The sequence below is a fragment of the Rhipicephalus microplus genome, chromosome 9 (genome assembly GCF_043290135.1).
Source record: "Rhipicephalus microplus isolate Deutch F79 chromosome 9, USDA_Rmic, whole genome shotgun sequence".
Classification (NCBI taxonomy): domain Eukaryota; kingdom Metazoa; phylum Arthropoda; class Arachnida; order Ixodida; family Ixodidae; genus Rhipicephalus; species Rhipicephalus microplus.
Window position 1 is genome coordinate 44612175 of NC_134708.1, and position 22852 is coordinate 44635026.

At 45.9% G+C, this 22852-nt stretch overlaps 1 protein-coding gene across 1 annotated transcript in view; it reads right to left on the reverse strand.

The window, feature by feature from the left end:
• Nucleotides 1-5112: 5112 nt before the first annotated feature.
• Nucleotides 5113-22852, reverse strand: part of LOC119163801 (constitutive coactivator of PPAR-gamma-like protein 1 homolog) — a 75662-nt gene continuing 57922 nt past the window's right edge. Inside the window, exons 12-15 of the mRNA XM_037415872.2 lie at nt 18737-19068; nt 16833-16908; nt 10514-10626; nt 5113-5582 (exon numbers count right to left, since the gene is read on the reverse strand). Of these exons, the coding sequence (XP_037271769.2) occupies nt 5393-5582; nt 10514-10626; nt 16833-16908; nt 18737-19068 (711 nt within the window). The 3' untranslated portion in view covers nt 5113-5392. The remainder of the gene's footprint in view (nt 5583-10513; nt 10627-16832; nt 16909-18736; nt 19069-22852) is intronic.

The window sequence follows — 22852 nt, forward strand, 5'->3', positions numbered from 1 at the left end:
CAGCAGACCAAAAATGCTGCACAATAATTGTTCTCCTACCGTGCTTGAAACTTTACGACTAGCGCAAGTCTGTCGGGCCAGACAGGCACATCTGTCGTCGTTGCTACTGCCAGTCTCACCCAACTGCAACTGACAAGAAGACAAACCTGTTGTGATAAGGATGTGACAACTGTAAGTAGTCAGTGAGATTATTCAGAGCTTTCTGGCAGGTGAAAGTCTAAAAAAGTCGTTGAAGTATAGTGCAATACAGCAGCCTGACAAAACAGCCGCACACCCTGCGTCGAGCCTGTAATTAGCCCTCGTTAGAAGCACCAGCCTGTGGTGTCACTGGCGAGGCTCGCTGTCAGTTTCATCGCAACGAAGCAAGCACACAAGATGGAGGAAACAATGCCGAGCAAGAAAGGAACTAACTTGCGATTAAATTGGGACACGTTTTATCATTACACTCCTACAATTTAGAGGCTAAAGTTGCTAATGCAGCAGCTAGCAGATGCAAGTAACGCCCCGCTACGGCTTGCCAAAATGTGCCATGCACACCCACCTGCACAATTGTTACAAGTCCCAAGAACTTGTTCTGCAAACTAAATCGAAAACAGTAAACCTCCACGAATGCAAATGCTGGGCTAATCATATGGGAAACAGTGGGCTTGACAGTATTTTTATTTCGAGGTTTACACGAGTGCTAGCAGCTGCAGCCGTTTAAAAAAAGAATGCCCCTGCGTTTCCTCCATTTCTTGTGCAGCAGAGTGCCATCCAACCTGCAGTGCCAAGTTCCTGGATGTGCAGAAAGTAGGCTTTCCCATCTCGTTGCACCGACAAGCTTCACAAAGCACAAAGATTTATACACTGTTCGCTCAAGGAATTAAGACAAAAAATGCAGCACCCACTCACTCAGTGCTAGGGTCATTGCAGCCTATGAAAGGCAAAAAGTCAGAAAGCAGATTAAACAATCAAGAATGCAATACTGCAGTCGTACATTTGTCTAACGAACCGATACAGTGCACCCACTAGTAATAACTTTTTTTTTTCCCCACAGCATGCAGTGGCAAACATTGGTGCTCGGTGTTAATACTAAAGCACGAATATTTTTTTTTCTTCTCGCTCTCTCTCTCCTGTGTTTGTCCACTCCAGCAGCAGTTTACTAGCACAGGTAATAATAATAGTAATAATTATTATAATAATACACATTTCAAAACACGTGGACTGCCTAATGATGCCGTGTCCCAGCATGAATATCAAGGGTGCTAGGCCCAGTGTTTACGCAGACAAACACCAAAAACTCATCTCAATACAGTAGTACATATATGAGCATCAAAGCAGTTTCGGCAAATGGAAAAAAAAAAAAAAAGAAAAATTCACGAAAGCTTTTGCTACGAGGACCAAGAAGCAGTTGCCACTACAATATGAACGCGATTTGTGAAAACTCGCAGGGCACAATAATATGAAAAAAGGGAGAGGGCAGCTGCTAACCATTAAATGTAAGAGCGCTGAAAGCGGAAACTATAAAGGAACAAGAATGGGATCTGGTCCTATAGCAAAGCAGTGAATGACTGCCCGACACATTTACACAAAAGCTCTGTGGCTAACTGGCTCCCCACCTACACTCAGTCTAGCGTTGAAGTAAAGCTAATACAGTGGCAGGCGACGCAAAACATCGTCTGCCGTTAACTTTTCAAGTGAAAAGCTGAACTCATAGCAAGAAGAGGGGAGGCTACAGAAGAAAACTAAAAGCAAGGGATGCCACAATAACACTGCCCTTGTCCGGCGCCACCGGATGGGTTTACAAAAAGAAAAAAAAAAAGTTAGATCGCTCATGCAACTTATGCTGCGGAGTGTGGTGAAAGGGGGCGGGTGCATGCAGTCGGGGAGAGAGAGAACCATTGCTGTGGTCGCGCCGGCTCGGTCTTCGCTTCGCTGCTTGATGCCACGAAAAAAGAAGGCTCTCATCGAGCATTTTGAAGAACAGGGGGGCAGCAGGCACCCGGAGACCCCTCCCCCATTACCCACCCGCGTAAAGCATGAAGTCTGGTCGTCGCAGTGCGCGGGAACGGCAGTCCTGCCCAGGACGCCACGTTTTGTCACGTTACAGTTACGTCTTTTGTTATGTCGTCTATGTGTCCTTGGCTATCGGGTGCAGCCGATACCGCTCGGGGCCACGGGCTGCCTCTTTTAAAGAAGTTGCACGCGCGACAGCTTTAGTCTTGAAAAAAATGTTGCAAGACACGTTTCCTTTGGTTCATTTCACGGCGCGAACTCAATGGCGAGCTCCCTTGTTCTTGAAGTAATTTATGTACGGAGTACTTTGTCTACAGTGTCGAGTAGTAGAAGCAGGACGCTTAGTTTGAAAGGTTGTGACACTTTTGTCTTGCCTTAAAAACATTGAATAAAATATAACTGGAAGAGGAATGGGAGGGGTTGAGGACGAAGAAACGTCCTTTGTGCCTCTGAATAGGTTTTTCACAGTAAAAAAAAAAAGTGTTCTTGTCAAAAGTTCTGCAAGCGCAGTGTCTCAAAGCAGCAAGTTCAGTGCCAACGTGGCGCTTTTCTGGTGTAACTTCCTTTCTTTGCTTCAGTTTTTCTTCTCTTTTCTAAAGTGAGTAAGCGTTCGTGTATTTGATCATTGAGGTACAATGGCTTCGCCGACGCGTGCAACAGAAAGCCAATGCGGTGGTTATCATTGGAATAAGGCCATAGCTGATGGCGCATTACCTAACTCCCTTTCAACATGGAAACAATCGGCAATGCTTAGGCTGCCTTTTCATGGGTGGGAGGCTAGCATTCAAAAGAGAGTCGAGAAGGGCGACAAGTGAATGAACGCTGGGTCTGCCTGGCTTTTTTTTTTTTGCCAGACAGAAAAATCTTTCCCACCCTGCAAAAGCCTTTGTTGTCACAGCCCAAAGGAAAGTAATCTTAGAGTCGTCGCCCTGCGAGTGCATCTCGCAAGACCGCTGCAACCAGAACTCCTCAAAAGAGGGTTCTGGACAAAATTTTTTTCACGTTTCACTAAGGTAGTTGTACGGTTTCCACCCTCCGAACAACGGACGAACCCTAACCTGGGCGAACGTTGCAAGGATGATTAGCAGGGCATTGATCGCATGATCGCGCCTCTATGGATTCTTTACGCTTTTGCTTTTTTTTCTATTAAAAAGCATTTCCCTTTTTTCCCCTGTTCCTACAGTTTTGCTGGTTTTGTCGTGAAACCAAACGGCAGGGAACAGCAGCAGCAGTAACCGCTGCCCCAAGGCCACTCGAATAAGGTGGCACAAGATGAACCGTTATCTACTGTTAAAAAAAAGACAATAAATACAAGATACGAGCCGCTTTTGTCATTGCGAAACTCTCGTGGCCATCGAAATACCAGCCCTCATCACTCTTACAAATCTCTCACTCTCCTTCTCGTTCAGACAAGGAGTAATTCACGATCAGTCAGTGGCCATCTTGTTCCCAGTTCTCACCAACACTGCTCTCCGATAAATATACACCTCGCAAAAACCTAACAGAAAAAAAAAAGTGTAAAACACTGTACATGCACACCGTACGCTGACGTCTGCCCGCGTCTGGTGCCTGGAATTGCGTCTCCTATGCTGTAAACGCTGTGGTTATTCACGCACAGTCCTCAGAACGCCTAACTGCATTAGCATTTTTCGCCTATGAGCTTCGTTTTTCAGGTAATTAGATTTGTAAAGATACTTTTTTTTTGCGCCTGTATGCAAGACAGAAGTAAAGAAGTGTTACCAAGGCTGCCCATCAGACCAGTGCTTCAGACACCAGGACATCATTGTACAACCAACAATTTCAATCTATGCGACTGGCTTTCAAAAGCCACAGCTCATAGAGCAATGGGTACGGACTGTGGCCCGGCGGTCGCAGCCTCCTTTTGGGCACAGCTCAATACAGCGTAGACTCAATTCGATGCAGTTGGCACACAGCAACCAGAGCAGACGACGTGGCGTGCAGAAAAGTGCCACGTCTCCGCCCGAGAGTGACACGGTGCAAATAGTCGTTTTTCAGAAGATGTCCTTTGATGCTAATGAGTCATCACTAGATCTTTCAAGTCCACGATAAGTTCATTAAAAAAAAAACATGGGGAAAAAAATGCAATGGTCGAGCACTCATCGATGAAAAAATTGTTTCACCAGTTCACAGACACACACACACACATGCACGCACAAGTTCGTCCCCAACAAGTCCTCGGTGATGCCGCGTGTTCAGGTACGGTGTGGCCCACACCACTCGGCGCAGCCGAGATGCGTCCAGTTCACACGTGCTGTAACAACAATTGGGGAGACTTTTTCGCAGACAAAAAGAGGGACTGATGAGGAGGCAAAAGTAGAAAAGTCATTGATGCCGCACCACAATGTAGATCTCTACTGCTGACCGACCTCTCGTGCGTTCCAGTGCCGACAGTCAACTGCAAGTGAGAGTTGTTAAATCATCCTAAGCTCCTAAGCAAAGAAAGGGGTATACATCTCAGCAAGTCTAGGTAGACCGGAAGTAATTAAAAAAAAAGTCCTACCAAATTAGGCCCCACTATCGTAAAGTTCTTAATTTTCTGGCTACAACAAGGCCTAGGTGCTGTCAAGAGGACTTGATGATGTACTGAATTCAAGACTAAGAGTACTCGTTGCAAACATTACATGCGACAGTCAACTGCAAGTGAAAGTTGTTAAGTCATCCTAAGCAGAGAAAGTGGTATACATCTCAGCAAGTCTAGGTAGACCGGAAGTAATTAAAAAAAGTCCTACCAAATTAGGCCTAAGCATCGTAAAATTATTAATTTTCTGGCTGTCGAGAGGACTTAATGATGTGCTGAAGTCAAGACTAAGAATACTCGTTGCAAACATTACATGCGAAATTGCTTCTCATGAACCATTCGTGACACTGTTGGGGCTGAATGCTAGCAACAACCAGTTGATAGCTAGTGGGAGACTGCAAGTTTGCTGCTTTTTTTTTTTGGTTGGGGGCGTGACAACAGGGTCGGCTTTATTAATGACAAGACCTCCAAGTCATCTCCACCATGTCAACTGCAAATGTACCCAGATGTAGATAACTCTCGTTTACAGCCACTGCTTGCTTGCAATAAATTTGCAGAGTGTGTCGTCAAGTGTCGCCAACGGTGCTGCAAGTGTTGTCAACTACATTTTCATCTGCAGTCTACCAGTAGTTTGAGTCCCAAAAAGCACCTCTTTCGCGCGAATCTAGCAACAAAATAAGAACGAAATCACCAAATAGAGCATAACCTGGTAACAGAAAAAGAGAAGCGCAGTGGGACCATAAAAGCAGTGATCAAGGAAACGAAGAGAAGACTGTCGGCACTGGCCGTCGACACAGGTCGGTCGACACACTAGCGAATCCCGGTGCGTGTGGCAGCTACTAGGTGCTTGATGACGGGCTAGACGGAGGCGAACTGTTCCGAGGACGCTGAGTCTCCGTTGGAGCTAAGCGGGCCGTCGGTGTCGCTTTCAGTGACAGTGGCGCCAGCAATACGCAAAGTGGGCACGGCCGGGCAGTCGTTTTCGTCCGAGCCAGCGACACTTGCGCCCAAGTCCTTGGCCGCCAGTTGACTCACCTCAATGGTGCAACTGCAATGAGATAAGGGGGATTGGAGAACAGTCACACGTGAGCTCACTTGGTCCGACTTCTTCCCACTAGGTTGAAACTCGTACATATTAATCTCATAGGGGCTATTTTGTAAGTGTTCCATCAGGAATGGGGACGCGATTGAGCTAAAGGATGAGAGGGACCCACACGGGATTGGTCGAGGCTGTTCTGATGGCCAAGACGCTAGAACAGCCACAGAATGTGCATAAGGCGGAGACTCCGTTCTATAAATAGAATGGATACAAAACAGCCTTTGGACAATGTGAACTGGACTGAAACATAAGTGCCTAAGCCAGGAGAATCGAAGTAGCCTGTTTTGCGCCTAGCTTACCCCAATCCAGCGCCGAAAATTGTGACTGAACTACTTAAAAAATCGTGACACCATCTAGTGTCCACGCAAAACATTAACACAAATAAATTGCTTAGGTCATCCCGCTCTATAATATCAGTTTTCGAAAACAAGGTTTGTCAATATTGTTAAGCTGTACTGACTCTATATTTCTTCATATGTTTAAAGCATTTCCGAATTCCTTCAGCTCGCCTATTGGCCATTTTCCCCTCTCGTCCTCTTGTTCGATTCCTTCCCTGTTCAGGGTAGACCGCTCATAAGATGACCCCCCCCCCCCCCCCCCCCCCCCCCGCTCAACTCTGTGAAAACCACGCCAAAGCAACTTTGATTCAGTTCACTCCACCACCTCCTCAAATATCTGGTTTTTATGAACCTTTTGAGGTGCTGCAATAAAACCTCTTTATGGGCAGCCACATTAGGAAGAGTATACACAGCTTATAAAAAAGTTGTGACAGTCACAAATATCCACACCAGTAACCAAAACAACCTCTTCCAAGGGCCACACTTGCTCAAAATGTGTTTGTTGAGCATGCAGCCTCACGTGTCCGAGAATCGAAGAGCATGCGATCTGTGGTGCTTATAATAATTTAACTTTCCGATCGTTAAAAAAATTTAACGTCGGAACACCTGCGTTGCCAAGATAATAAAGGGGTCCTAACAAAAGAAAGCACAATCGCGGAAATTCGCTGACCACTTCTTAGACCGCCTTAAGGGGGAGGTGGAATTAAACAAAAAACTTTTTTGTTTGTTGACCTACAGCAATGAAATTTGGCATGCATACTCATAAGTGTCTCGAATAGGGAAATATGCATTTCCTCATTATACCTTCAGTAGTTCTCAAGTTACATAATGCTACAAGGTCCAACTACATGGTCTGCTCGTGGAAAGCCTAGCGCTATAACAAAACATGCCAGGAAGCTGCGAATTATGTTGATCTTTACTCAACAGAAAGTTACAGGCTATGGCACTCTCAGAATTCCTTAATAAGTTCTCTCTCTCTCTTTTTTTTTTTTTTAGAGATCATCATGGCTGCCGACACACATTGTCAGAAACAGTGGCATGGTAAAATCATAGTCTAGAAAAAAAAAAAAAAAAAAAAAAAACAGGGCCATAAAACAGAAATTGAAGATTGCTGTACCTACAAGCAGTGTTCAGGGAAAAAAAAACAGGATCGAAATCGATCCAGTCATTCTCGTGCCACTCTTTCCACGAGCAATGCACAATGTCCAAAACACATTTGTGAGAAAAAGCCTGTCGAAGTTTTCGAGAGGCTTTTTTCGATTAACTTTCTTGTTTCTCGTTGGATATTGATGAAAATTGGCACAGACACTAAGAATGACCTCACAGTGCTTCCATAAAAATTTTGAAGCGATACCACAAATAGTTTTCGAGAGAAATTATTTCTTCATTGAACCACATGGAGGGGCTGAGCATAATGTCAAAATAACAGTATTGAGAAAACTGCATTTAAAGTTTCAACTTTTATTTACGTCTCTAAGACACCTAAAAATTGTGATCTCAGGTTTGTCTTGTGATATTTGACTTCTTTTCATGATATACTCCTTTTCATAATTTACAAAGAACAAGTATGGATTTCAAACCAAGCTCTTTGTATGAAGGAGTGAGGTGATAGGTATGACAGAAAAGATTGTAATTGAATAGGACCATATACTGAAATGATTACACATATTTTTTGCTGAAGTTGTAATTAAATACTTGATTAAAATTAATCACTGAACATTTCTTTATTTGGAGAGAGGTTTACTGCATAAAAAAAATGGATCACACCATGACGGCCTATGCCTTCTTTCAAAATAACAAAGTTATGGGCATAAGACTGGTGGCACAGGAATTTTTAGCAGTATAATTAGTGACGCGAAACGGGCATATAAAAATTCGTGCCCCTGATTCATATATGCTTTTTTGCCGCTCTAGCCGTGAAACACATCATCATACAGCGCATCGCGGAAACTCTAATCTAAAAGGCTTTCGTTGCCTCGGAACATTCATAGACATAGGCAATATCCAGCACGGCTCCAAGCTTTGTCTAAATCGCATTAAAAAAGCTCATTGACAGCACTCCATATGACCGTGGAGTGCGTGGACAGTGCAGCCGGCGCGTGATGCACTTGACGGTGGCGTTCGGTGACGATGCGCTTGGCATCGCATTCTCGAGGATTGCTTGGAACTGCTAGCCGCTGTTCCGAGCAATCCTTGGCAGTGAAGGGGGGGGGGGGGGGGGTGACGAGCGAGCTTGACTGTGTTGTCCACTGCCGATGCCTAAAATGCCCGTACGTGGTTTAGAGGAGCTAGCGAGTGATGTGCTTCATTCCTTGCGAATAAGCACGTCGCCAAGAATGCGCTTGCACGTCGTCGTTCCTGCCCGCAGTCTCGCTGCCATCGGAGTTAGGGTTAAAACCGACTTCGATGACGCGCCGCGCTCGTAGTAACCTGATCGCGCATCTGTTTACTACTCGTAACTAAAGCGTAATTATATCTTAAGTGATAATCGAGTCGTGAATACGTCACGAAGTAGTGATTTTCGAGAGCGATGTCTTCGCGACGCACAAGCAGCAGACGATTTCCCGGAGCGAGCATCAGGCCAATGGCGAGGCGAACCGAGGCAACACGGCGGCCACAGCCAATCAAAGGCCTCAAAACGACCTTCAAACATTTGCTTTTTGTTCGCTTGTTGTTAAAGAGAGGAGCCATCTGAGGCGGGAAAGTTAAACACGGAGAAATGCTCTTTCCAATGAACCCAAGAAGCCGGCTCCTGGCCGAAGAATCGCGAAGCTATAATTTTTTAAAAACCTCTGTTTTCTTGTCATTTCCGGAAAAAGTTTTGCTACCTAGGTGGGTGAAACGAATTTTCCGAAGCACTTCTGCGTGGTTTTTAGTTTAGATATTTTGGAACCAGATAGAAAAAGGGTTCCAGAAACTGAAAACTTGAGTTTCAATAAATCGTTTTTTTTTTTGCCATTTTTCGCGATACCAAAGCCGTGTCCCCCCTTAATTGCGCATTACACAGAAATCATGTCACGTAACGTCCAAAATTTCACATGCTGGAAAAAAAAAAAAAAATCCTATTTTTTAAAGACAACCCAATTTGAAGGCGAAGCAATCAAAACGCGAACCACCGTTTGATTGCAACACGCACCACCCTCGTTTTTATTAACAATATGTATCCCTTCCCTTTATATGTAGCTACTCCAAAAAGTTTCGTTCATTCCATACCAAACCGCAACTTACATAGCCTTTCGACCACTACCGGAATGCAACCAACGCTGATTAGGCCTAGCCCGCTGCTCGGTATGTAGTTGCAGGAAGTTTGGTCAAGACACAAAGATCGGGCGTCGAAAAGATCGCACTCAAGCACTGAACGAAGAACAGCGTGCTTGATACGAAGTTTGCATTTGCGGCCAGGAGATTAACGATGAAAAGCTGCCAAGCTTATGTAAGACCACGCACCAGCAGCAAAGGCAATAGCTGTACAGTCAAACCGGGATATATCGACCTAGCGAAAAAGCGCTTGTCAGTTCGATATAGAGCATACAGTAAAAACTCGTTATAACAAAGTGGGATATATCGAACTAATGAATATAACGAAGCATTTGTAATTCCACTTGAAATTCCCATAGACGCTCATGTATTTAAAAACAAATTTTAAGAAGGCAAAAATTTCCCCACAATGCATATAACGAACCATTCCTCATCCACAATGACCATTTACTGATCATTTTGGTATATGTCAATGCTCAATATATCATGGCTCATCTGTCTCATCATGGCCGCAGTAATTCGAAAACTCGCACCTTGCGCTTCCTGCGAGCCGATTGCCAACACGCGTGTGGGAGCGAGTCTCCCCGCTTCCCTTTTCCTCCGGAACTAATGAAGTCATCCGCGCAGCTACTCGCGCGAGCGTGCGGTTCAGGCGGCCTCCCCTCTCCTGTAGGACTCATTGACCCACCCGCGTATCTGACCTTCTTCTCCCCTACAGCTCCGCGCTGGGGCTTCGTGCGTTGCCGGGACGGCGTAGATTGTGGCTTTTTTTTTTTTTTCTCGTTCGCTGTTGAAGAGCACACCACTTCTATCAGTTTCCGCTGCTAAACACGAGATGGACAAGGCAGCAACAAACGTGAGCGCGAAAATATAACAATCGAGCAGAAGTCGGCAATGTTAAAAAGCCCTTGAGTCTGGCATTTGAAAAAAAAAAAGTGTCCGAAAACTTTGATGTGTGGGTGCCGCGGGCGATCAGGCCCAGACGTGGGACGCTACAGAAGTCGCTGAATGCAACATGTCCAACCACATGTCGCAGTTTGACTGGACACAATTCACAACGTCCAGAAACTCTGCCTAACCCGGAAATTATGGTTTGTATGTAACATAACATGTGATTTTTGGTGCCACTGTACTCTCACAGCACTCGGTCACTCTCGTTATCTCTCTTCCATACATGCGACTCTTTTTATACATAAGCACTAGTGAATCTAAGCTGTCTGAGCACTGAAGAGCAAGAGAGAGAGAGAGAAAAAAAAATAAGTGACGGCAAGAGAGAGGGCTCACTTGTCCCCAGTCTCAATTGTGCATCCACGGCCCTTGCCAACCAGTTTTGGCGTAGGTTCGTCCTTGGTCCCCACCGTCTTGGATGCCTTCTTCTTGTTTGCACGTCGGTTTAGCTGCAGAGGTAGAGAAAAAGAAACGAAAGACATTGCCATAAGTGTTTTGCCATGAACAAGACAACATTACAGTATACTAAAGAAATCGAACCTGAAGGCTCCAGGAAAACGTGTTCTATTTAACAGGAGTTATGCCTACTGACATAAAAAATCCGCGTGTTGATGAAACTGCATTAAGAGGCCTGGGGTGCGGCCTCACCGGTAACCACCGCCGGGAACGCACTCCCTCACCAGAGAAGGATTGGCCACCCTGGTGCAGTATCTGGCCACTACCTCCCACATGCATACGTCAAATAACTCACGGCCCTCAGTCCCCAGCAGCTGCGAAGCGACTGACCACGGTGGCGGTCAGATCTGCAACGCAGCAGAGGGTGCTAAGAATCTCTGGATCCGGACAGGCCGCCATTGGAACCTGAACTTGGCAACATTTAACGCTAGAACCTTATCTAGTGAGGGAAGTCTAGCTGTACTATTCGAGGAGCTAGAGGGTGTTAAATGGGATATAATAGGGCTCAGTGAGGTTAGGAGGACAGATGAGGCCTATACTGTGCTACAGAATGGGCACGTCCTTGGCTATCGGGGCTTGGCAGACAGAAGAGAACTGGGAGTGGGGTTCCTAATTCTCAGAAACATAGCTGGCAACGTAGAGGAATACTATAGCATTAATGAAAGGGTGGTAGGTATTATAATTAAACTGAATAAAAGATACAACATGAAGGTAGTACAGGCTTACGCGCCTACATCCAGCCATGATGACGCTTCAGTTGAAAGCTTCTATGAAGACGGGGAATCGGCAATGAGTAAGGTAAAAACACAGTATACTATAGTGATGGGCAACTTTAATGCAAAGGTAGGGAAGAAGCAGGCTGGAGACCAGGCAGAAGGAGATTATGGCATCGGCACTAGAAATGCCAGAGGAGAGCTACTAGTAGAATTCGCAGAATGCAATAATTTGCGGATTTTGAATACCTTCTACCGAAAACGAGAAAACCGCAAGTGGACATCGAGGAGCCCTAATGCCGAAAATAAGAACGAAATAGACTTTATAATGACCGCACACCCAGGAATCGTGCAGGATGTGGAAGTGGTTGGCAAGGTACGATGCAGTGACCATAGAATGGTACGGTCTCGAATTCACCTAGACTTGAAGAAGGAACGACAGAAACTGATACGCAAGAAGCCGATCAATGAGCTAGCACTGAGAGGGAAAGTACAGGAATTCAGAGTGTCGCTGCAGAACAGGTACTCGGCTCTTAGTGAGGAAACCAACCTTAGCGTAGATACAATGAATGATAATCTAACGAGTATCATTACGGAGTGTGCAGTGGAAGTTGGAGGCAGGGTAGTTAGACAGGACACTGGCAAGCTTTCCCAGGAAACGAAGAACCTAATTAAGAAGCGTCAAAGCATGAAAGTGTCAAGTACAACAGACAAAATAGAACTGGCAGAGCTTTCGAAGTTGATTAATAGGCGTAAGGTATGCGATGTAAGAAGGTATAACATGGAGAGAACTGAACACGCTCAGAAAAAACGGAGGAAGCGTCAAAGCAGTGAAGAGGAAACTTGGGATAGGCAAAAGTCGGATGTATGCACTAAGGGACAAAGAAGGCAAAATAACTACCAATATGAATAGGATAGTTAAAATAGCGGAGGAGTTTTACAGAGATCTGTACAGTAGCCGAGACAACCACGACCTTAATACTATAAGAACTAGCAGTAACCCAGATGACACCCCACCAGTAATGATAGAAGAAGTCAGAAAAGCTTTGGAGAGCATGCAAAGAGGCAAAGATGCTGGTGAGGATCAGGTAACATCAGACCTGCTGAAAGATGGAGGACAGATTGTGTTAGAAAAACTAGCTACCCTGTTTACGAGGTGTCTCCTGACGGGAAGAGTACCAGAGTCTTGGAAGAACGCTAACATCATCTTAATACATAAGAAAGGAGATGACAAGGACTTGAAGAATTACAGGCTGATCAGCTTGCTCTCTGTAGTATACAAGCTATTTACAAAGGTAATTGCTAACAGAGTAAAGAAAACATTAGAATTCAATCAACCAAAGGAACAAGCAGGATTTAGAACAGGCTACTCAACAATTGACCACATTCATACTATCAATCAGGTAATAGAGAAATGCTCAGAGTATAACCAACCACTATACATAGCCTTCATAGATTACGAGAAGGCGTTTGATTCAGTAGAAATATCAGCCGTCATGCAGACACTGCGGAATCAGGGCGTAGATGAAGTATATATAAACATTCTGGAAGAAATCTACAGGGGATGAACTGCTACCATAGTGCTTCATAAAGAAAGCAACAGAATACCAATCAAGAAGGGTGTAAGGCAGGGGGATACAATCTCCCCAATGCTGTTCACTGCGTGCTTACAGGAGGTTTTCAGAAGCCTAGAATGGGAACAGTTAGGGATAAGAGTTAATGGAAAATACCTTAGTAACCTGCGCTTCGCCGATGACATTGCATTGCTGAGTAACTCAGGGGACGAATTGCAACTCATGATTACGGAGTTAGACAAGGAGAGCAGAAAGGTGGGTCTTAAAATTACCGTAATTACTCGAATCTAACGCGCACATTTTTCCGGTTAAGCGAGTTCAAAAATCGCATGCGCGTTAGAATCGAGTACGAACAAAAAATTACGGTCAATCTATTGCCATCGCAAATCCAAAATGGCCGCCCCTTACGTGCGTCGGCATGGTGCGTTGGCTATTTCTGCCTATGTGTTTACCATGTGCGGCACTTCGTACGTGTGCTGAGAAGTTCGTCATCTAGTAGTGCATTAGCATCGACGACGTGAAAGGGCCGACTCCAAAAACTCAAGTGCACCACGATGCCGCTTTTAAAAGAAAAGTCATCGCGTGTGCAGAAACGGACGGAAGTCGGGCCGCATCGCGGTCGTTCCCGAAACGTGCGTGCGGGACCGGCGGAAACAAAAGCAGAAGATTGTCGACAGCAAAGCTTCACGCAAAGGCTTCAGTGAACCACAGCAGGGTCGGTTTCCGCAAATTAAAGAGCTGCTCCGCGAGTATGTGCTTGAGGAGCGAGCGGCACAGCGGCCCGTGACGACAGAACTGCTCCAAGTGCGGGCTATGCAATTAGTCTTAGAAAAAAGTCTAATGCGGAGCCAGTTTAAAGCGAGCAGGTGCTGGCTAATTAACTATATGAAGAGGAAAGGCTTTTCCCTCCGAAGGGGAACATGCATATGCGAAAACTTTTGCGGAGGAGTACGATGAAAAGCTTCACAGTTTTCAGAGGTTCGTCCTAAACTTGCGGCGCAACAACGGCTACCTGCTTGGGCAAATCGGGAATGCCGATCAGACGCCTCTTTACTTCGACATGCCTGGCACCACAACTGTCGAGAAGAAGGGGGCAAAGCAAGTTCGCGTGCTGACATCGGTCCACGGTAAAACTACAGTGACGGCAATGCTCTGTTACACGTCAGATGGGCACAAGCTTCGCCCGTACCTCATATTTAGATGGAAGACAATCCCGAAAGGAATCGTTTTTTCGAGTGGTGTGATCGTGCGGGCCAGCGAAAAAAAATGGGTGCGCGTTGCAATCGATGTCTTACGTTTTTTTTTTTTTTTCGCGGTGGAAATCGGGTGCGCGTTACAATCGAGGGCGCGGTAGAATCGAGTAAATACGGTAATCTGCAGAAAACTAAAGTAATGTACAACAACCTCGGAAAGGAGCAGCGCTTCGAGATAGGTAATAGTGCACTTGAAGTTGTAAAAGACTATGTCTACTTAGGGCAGGTAATAACCGCAGAGCCTAACCACGAGATTGAAGTAACTAGAAGAATAAGAATGGGGTGGTGCACATTTGGCAAGCACTCTCAAATTATGACAGGTAGATTGCCACTATCCCTCAAAAGGAAGGTATATAACAGCTGTATCTTGCCGGTACTTAGCTACGGAGCAGAAACCTGGAGACTTACAAAGAGGGTGCAGCTTAAATTGAGGACGACACCGCGAGCAATGGAAAGAAAAATGGTAGGTGTAACCTTAAGAGACAAGAAGAGAGCAGAGTGGATTAGGGGACAAACAGGGGTTAAGGATATCATAGTTCAAATAAAGAAGAGGAAATGGACATGGGCCGGGCATATAGCGCGTAGACAGATAACCGCTGGTCATTAAGGGTAACTAACTGGATTCCCAGAGAAGGGAAGCGGGTTAGGGGGAGACAGAAGGTTAGGTGGGCAGATGAGATTGAGAAGTTTGCGGGTATAAATTGGCAGCAGCAAGCACAGAACCGGGTTAACTGGCGGAACATGGGAGAGGCCTTTGTTCTGCAGTGGACGTAGTCAGGCTGATGATGATGATGATGTCTACTGAGAGACCAACAGAAGTACACAGGGCGAAACCAATTGCATTAGAGGCAGTTCCTTTCAAGCAGCAGTTCAGTATGAGAGATTCACGTTTACTGAAAATCCAGTGTACTTTTAAACCGCACTGCAGGATGCAGAACAGGACAAGAGCACCAAACTACACATGAACACTGAAATGCATGTTACCATTAAAGCCGGTTGCTCCCATAGTCACCTAATAGGGGCAGGGGACGGGTATGCGAAGTCAGCCCTAAAGCGCCTTAGTCAGCGTGACACGATGAGATGATAGGGGGCACTGCGGCTCAGGGTGGGGGGGTGTCAAAGTCGGCTTCATACATGGACGTAATAGGAAGGTGGGGGGCACTGCAATGAACCTTCGTTGTCCCCTGAAGGAGAAACCTGTGTTTGCCTACGCTCAAGTGTTGAAGATTGGGCGAGTTGATTCGGCGTACTTTAACTGGTATAGTGCATTACAGTGAATAAAAAATGGCCGAACAGACCGACACAAGAGGACAGAGCACTCCATCCTCTTGTCTTGGTTTGCTCGTCCATTTCTTATTTACCGTAATGCTCTATACGAGTTCACATGCCCGCGCTCACCACACTCACTACAGATGCATCACTACAACTTTCGTTGCCCTTCCTACAGAACGCTTGCAATTGGCTTCAGTCGAAAGAATGAGCATTTCAAGATCAACGGATTTTCAAAATAAGCAAAATTGTGCTAATTGCTGGAAAAAAATGAGCACTTTTCAGAAAAATCGCTGGTACTTATCAGCTCTTCAGTGGCAGTTTCTAATCTTTCTTCTTGTGCAGGTTTAAAAGTGAAAAAACTAACGTACAAGTGACATTAACTGGCTAGGTTTTGTCGCACTGGCATTCTATTTAGCAGAGAAAAACTGACTAATGCTCGTTCTACTTTAAGATCACACTTAGGCTCAGGAAGCCACCCTCCAGTTGCTTGACGCATCGCATCAATCAATCTTTCCCACCACTGCACTCGACTTTATTTCGAAGCTGTACCATCGACGCTGTTTCAACGCCTAGAAACTTCAACCTCAAACCCGCTTTCCCTGGCTGGAGACGCTCTGCTGAAATCCATCCAGCACCTTCTGCTTGTTTTCCAGCACTGTCGAAAGCATGGACAAAGGGATGCTGAATTCCTGCCCGATGCTTGATTTCGTTCGGTCATTTCTCTCCACTTTCTTTTTTTTTTTCTCCAACCTTTTTTTCTAGCGTTAGGGACTTGCACTGCTTTGACGCCATGCTTGCCGCTCCTCACAGTCGGCGAAAAATCCGTACCGCTCAGTTTGCGCAGATGACCGGAAACCACAGTGTATCGGGGAAAAACATGCGCACTGCACAGAGTGAACGTAACAAACTACGCCAAGTATGGTCAGTGCATGTGTCACATGACGTGCCACAGGGTTGCTTGATAAAGTTGATATGTCGCTGGGCTGAGACTTCGCGTTTGCGTAAAGCGTCGACATAGTGGCAGGCACAGCTAAATAAGAAAAAAAAAAAAAAAAACTGACTTCAGGTGAAGCAGCATCACGCGAATCTTGTGAAATGTTACGGCGCCGGATTTCGAGTTATGTGCAATCAAACCCGAAAATACTTCGAGATAAAGGGAAAAATATACATGGGAGGTATAGGAAAACGTTCGATGGGGTAGGATATGCGATTTCGAGTTAACAAGGCATTACTGTATACTCGATACACATTTGCTGTGTCTGACCATTCATGCGGAGTGCCCCTGCGTACAAAAAAGAGGCCCGTTATAGCCTTTAAATTAGATGGCAACACCCTTTTAAAAGCCATTAAGCTACAAAGGCAATTTATACATCCCCGAGTCTCCCACCTGGTTGAAAGGTGCTCCAGGTCGCCTGTTGAACGCCATGGGGCGACGAGGCATCATGCCGCGGCCCATTCCGTACCTGAAAGAACCATGAATGAGTTGTATCAGTGATCAGACATTACAGTCAACTGCCGATTTTTCGGACATGCCCGATAATTCGGACATCTTCACGGCACCACCACGAGCCCCATAAAATCAATGTATAAAGAAATCTGATATTTCGGACGCTAGAACCCCCTGGAGTCCAATTTTTCGGACTTTTTGACGCGACAGCAGGTCGGAAACCACCCCTGACCTCCAGTGGAAACCACCACAACTGCGTCACACGCATTACGATCGCATAAATGAGCACGCCGATCTACTGTGGCGGCATCTGTTGCTTGGACTCGTTGATCGTTAGCGGAGAAACACACACGGCCTCCGAGATTCCTAACACTGGCCGTGTTTATCGTGCAAGGGTGCTTCGCTGACAATTGAAACTATCCATCCGGAAATTTTTCGGCGCCAATAAAGTTCCTTTCGCTTTAGCGCTTGTGCGTGCCACTCTGGCTTCCCGCGCAGCGCTTTCACGAAGCGTTTGACGACTTTGAACTAGAACTAATCGTCACACACCGATTTGATCTGGCCATGCTGGCTATCTTGAATGTTTACCAGCGCCACCTCCGGAGTACCCGAGGCACCGTTGCCTGCCGTCGCGCCGTTTTGTTTACACAGCCCACATGGTGTTTGGCTAGCCTAGTGTGTGGTTGTGCGATCGTGTGAAGCGTGCTCTGCAACGCTAAGCCTAGGTGCTTCGACGCTCGTCAGCAAACTCCTTTGCTCACATAGTGAGAATTTCGCTTGCCTGCGATGGCCCCCACTCCGCCTTTGTCGTCCTCGCCGATGGCATCGAAGCGCGGAAAACAGTACCGTCGGTCAACGGTGCAGAAGATAACCCCCATTATTAAGTTAGTGAAGGGTGGCCAATCGCAGGCTAAGGTGAGCAAGGTGTTCGGCATTTCCAAGCAAACAGTTTCCGATTTCCTGAGGAACAAAGACAAGATCTTGGAAGCGGCCGAAAAATCGTCTGGTGCCCAAAAGATGAATGCAAGCCAAGGTGTTAACCCAAAGCTTGAAGACGCTCTCGTCGTGTGGCTTAATTCAATGATTGCCAAGCGGTTGCCAGTCTCGGGCTGCATCTTGAAACAAAAAGCGGAAACTCTCGCGCTTCGAATGGACATCACGGATTTTAGGTTCAGTGATGGATGGCTGAGAAACTTTAAGCATCGGAATGACCTCAAGTTCAAGAAAATGTGTGGCGAAAGCAGCGCCGTCAACATTGCAGTTATTGAGCTTGACCCTTTTGATACGAGAGATATCAATGAAATGGTGAGTTTTTTTGCTTGCATTGAAAATTATCAGTAAAATAATACGTTTTTTTGCTTTCATTCATTTTTTCGGACTGCCCGAATTTTCGGATGGTTTTTCGCTCCCTAGAGGATCCGAAAAATCTGAAAGACTGTGCAGGGCAAGTTTGAAAAACTCTGTCATGTTGCAATGACCCATACCCTTAGACATCCATGACATCATAGAGGTACGAGCACTAGAATATGAGCATGACATTGAAAAAAAATTTAACATTAATATTATTGTTTAACAATATACATATTAGTACTATAAACTGGCTTACTGCTGGAAATTCTGAGACTACTGTATTACTACAACTAATTTGCTGTTTCTCTCCTTCAGTTTTCGTTCAACAATGTTAACAGAGATTTTCCTAATCGCATCGCACTTTTCCTGTTGGAAGAAGGCAGGAAGTTCATAGCATGCATTGTCCCTTGACCATCAATTGCCTACGGTATTTTACATAAACAGCCCACGCACCCGCATAAAGCCTCGCGGCATAGGACAACACCACCACTCACCGTCCACCAACCGATGTGACTTGCGGTGGCAGGGGTGGGCCTCGGGCCCCTCCTCGTTGCGCTCCTGCAGGGGCGCCCCTTGGCCCCTGTCCATAGTTGGCCCCCCAGGAGCCAACGACCACGCCAGCAATCTCCAGCTGGCCCCCACGGGCAAGCAAGGCACCGCGACGGGGGGCACCCTGTGGAGGCATTCCCCGGCCGGCCGCGGGTCCCCTCGGGGGTGGGCCCATGCCCATCGGTCCGCCCATTCGCGGACCCCCGTGTGGTGGGTAGCCCGGCATGAAGCGTGGCATGCCGCCCATCGTGGGAAGGGGTGCCCGCGCGAATTCCACCTGCAGGTCGAGAATGGAGGTACACTCAAACCTCCATATAACAAACCCAGATATAACATAATATTGCTTATAAGAAAGTAAATAGAATAGTCTTGCAATAAATATAGTATTAGGAATATACCTTTATAAAGCATTTTCAAATACAGTTAAACCCCTTTATTAAAGGCATGCTCCGGGCAGCCATTCTTGTCTCTTATAAGTGGGATACCGCGTATGCATTTTCTTATCAACATGTATTTTACTATAGACACACTGGTGTCTGTGATGTCAACGTCTATTATAAAGGGGTTTGACTGTATAACAAACTTATTTTCGTGTAAGATGCAACTTTGTCATGATGAGATTTGAGTGAACTACAGCGGACTCTCAGTAAACGGATATCTACAGAACTGCTGCTTAAGTGGAACAACTGCCTCTGATATGATCAGTTTCATCGCTGCATACTGCACCCCAGTTCACCTCTCAGTAAATGAAACTCCTGCTAAACTGAACACATTTTCCCAGTCCCTTCAGGTTCCGTTTATGAGAGTCCACTGTATATCATAAACCAGGAATGCCCATTAATTCAGTTGCAACTCATTTCTGTCGGAAGCAGCTTTAAACTTTCGTTACAAAGTCAGATTGAGGCAAAAAGGCGACCCTGGAGACTGAACTTCTTTAATTTTTTTTTTTTTGGAGTATGCCGATAAAATTTTCAGGAAATGTTCAATACAACTAGAGAAACTGTGCTTTCATGAAGCTGCATAAACTAGCTCCAGCGCAATAAAGGTCCAACTGAGTGGTTGACGTGTGCCTTAGGAAAAGCCTGGAGAAATCCCAGAACATAGCAGAAAGCTAAAATTCATTGTAATCATCCCTAGATGTCCCACGGAACTACAAAGCTCTTTTTTTTCTAGGACTGTGCGAATATAAAATTTTTCTAATACAAGTAAAACACCAAATTATGAAAAGATGCAACTTTTCTTTTTCACCGAAACTCTTTTACTTTACACTGCTTATGTAGAAAACAGTACACTTGTTAGCTATTCTAGTCCGCTATTGCACAAAAAAGTATCACCATCTGTACGTGCCAGCAAACATATGACTGTAGAGAGGTGCTCCTAATATGTTTCTTAAATGCGAACGCATTTCTTAGTCAGGCGTCTGTTGGGATCCGTCCATCACCCTCTCCCATAGCGACAGCTGCACGTGCCTAGCAACTAGAGCCCCCACCATGTCAGGCTTTGGCGTCGGCAGCTGCGGGCATGCGCGCTTAATCTCACCTCCAACAACCGAATCCCCCACCTTGAACGTGACTTGAACATCCTGCGTTTGAAGTGCGTTTGTGCTGCCAGCATTTTTTTTTTAAACTTCATAGTATTTTTTAACTGTGCACGCCAGCTACTTGAGCTGGAAACGCATAACGCGTTTTTCCCGTGACAGAAAAAAGCCATGTGCGGCGAATGGCACTATTGATTGCACAACGTAAGAAAAAAAATAATAAAAATGTTAACGCTGTGTGCTTAAAAATGCCCCCAACTCCCCGAAAATGCCCCCAACTTAAAACTCCCCGAAGGGACTCATGAGTCCCTTCGGGGAGTTGGGGGCATTTTTTTTCCCCTTCATGAAGCCATAACTCTCTGCGGTGAAGGTACTATTTTTCCACCTTGTGATTGCCTTCGGAGCACTCCCTGCCGACGGCAGTGAACCGACATTGAGAAAACGGCCTCATCCCAGTAACAAAATTACGGAGGATTTATATCGGGAGATGCTGCAGCACAGGTGTGATGAGCGTAAGATGGAAGGCAAGGAGCAATTTGGAAACACAGCACAGCTATGCAGTAATGGCCTCAAGTTACCACCACCTGTTGCGTGCCATCATAAACAGCAGAGAAATTATGCGATGATGCAGTTGTAATGCTACCGAAAGTGCACAACAGGGCATTTTCCATTTGCCATCGCGTGAAAAACATGTCAGCTCATACGCATGACCGTGCGCTACGAAATCTGCGATAACGAAATCGTGATGGAACGAAATTGCCACTGCAACAAAACTATTTAGCAGCACTGGTGAACGCCAACACATTTCGTAACTCGTGACTACGCGATGTATTTTTTACCAGAGTCCCTCATTACCGCTAATTTTTAACGAGAGTGCACAAATAGTCTACACTTCGAACATCACCTGCATTCAGAAACTGCTCAAATGCATTCATGGTATACAGTAGACTCTCAGTAAATAAATATCTGTTAAATGAAACTAATGCTTAAACGGAACTATTGCCTCTGCAATTGGTTTTGGCCTTGTATTCTGAACCCATGTTCACCTCTCGGTAAACGGAACTTCTGTTAAAAGGAACATATTTTACCGGTCCCTTCAGGTTCCAAAAAACAGCAAATGTTCGGTGGTTGCGCTTCACCACCATTGCCATTATTGCTTAAAAAAAGAGAGAGAGAGAGACTGAGTAGGAACATGGTTTGGCTATTCCTATGGGTGACCTGCAAAATGTCCCAACCAAGAATCTGAGGTGTCCTTGCAGTGGGCACATGTTAATATTTTAATGGGCTGACACGGAAACGCTTGTTAAGGGGAAAACGGGTCTTAGAAGGCCAGAAATCACAAAAAAAAAGTGGTCTTTTTGAAGGTGATATTTTTGGAATCTGCGCCTATTTTTGCACTTATCTGAGAAGTTTCTAGCTTCTCGCGTCATTATTTCTGGTGCATATCAATTTATAACATCCCTGTGATATGAATGTGAGCGCAAATTGACGCTAAAATCGTGCTTTTTCCGCGCCAAACTGTTGCCGTTACACACGAGCTATTGTGTTCATCTTGGACTCGTTTGGAAGGGTCGTTCTTCCTCTTCAATATCCCGCCACCGCTGGCTCACCTTGCTCATTGGTTTTTTAGCAAAAACGCGTCGAGAAGCACTAGCGCGCGATTCAATTGGCTGCTTGGGGCACGTGACCAAATTTAGGCATCCGTTTGGCCAAGGGGCGCTTTCGGCGTCTGCTTCACCATCGTGACGCGCACGGACATGCACCATTTTGTCATGGTGCTACTGACTGCTTGCAACAGTAAAGAAGTTCTGTGCAACAGTAATTTGTGAAGCGGGTGTGGCGGTCGTTCGTTCGCTGTGAACTTCAGAAAGATTCCCGCTATGGCTCAGGACAACGAGGATAACGAACTCGACGCGGTCAACGACGGTCGCCGTGTCATTGGTGTAGGTCTAACTCACGTACGAGCCCGTTTGTTGCCGACAACGTTACTGAGAACGGCTCTGTGTTTTGCAGCCTCATCAGTTAGAGGACGGCACGTAAAAAAGCAGAAGTGAAGCTACCAGAGATATCAATCTTTGTAGTGACGGAACGGAAGCGTAGTCTTATCGCTAAACCCGCCGATGTCGTTTGTGGTTCCCCCCGCCTGACGAAAGGACCTTGAACTGCGCGACGGATCGTCAGAGTGGAGTACGCGGCGCGTCGACCAACAACAGAAAGTCAATCCGTTCGCAGTGGACATGCTTGCAGCCCCCGCAATAGAGGCTACTGGCAACAGGTAGACTGCTTTTAACGACGTGTTCGCAACGTTGTCGCGATCTCCGCTCGAAAATGCGGCAGTCTTACGTGAAAAGGAAACTAACACCTCTGCACTCGCGTAGCCTCCAAATTGATGAGCGAGGGAGCAACTTTGGTTTGAGACACTTACGGGTAACTTATTCTGGACACGCCGGAAAACATCGCTGCGTTATTCAACGGATCGTGGATGACGCACGTAAATTTGTCGCACATCGCCGTCAGTACAGTC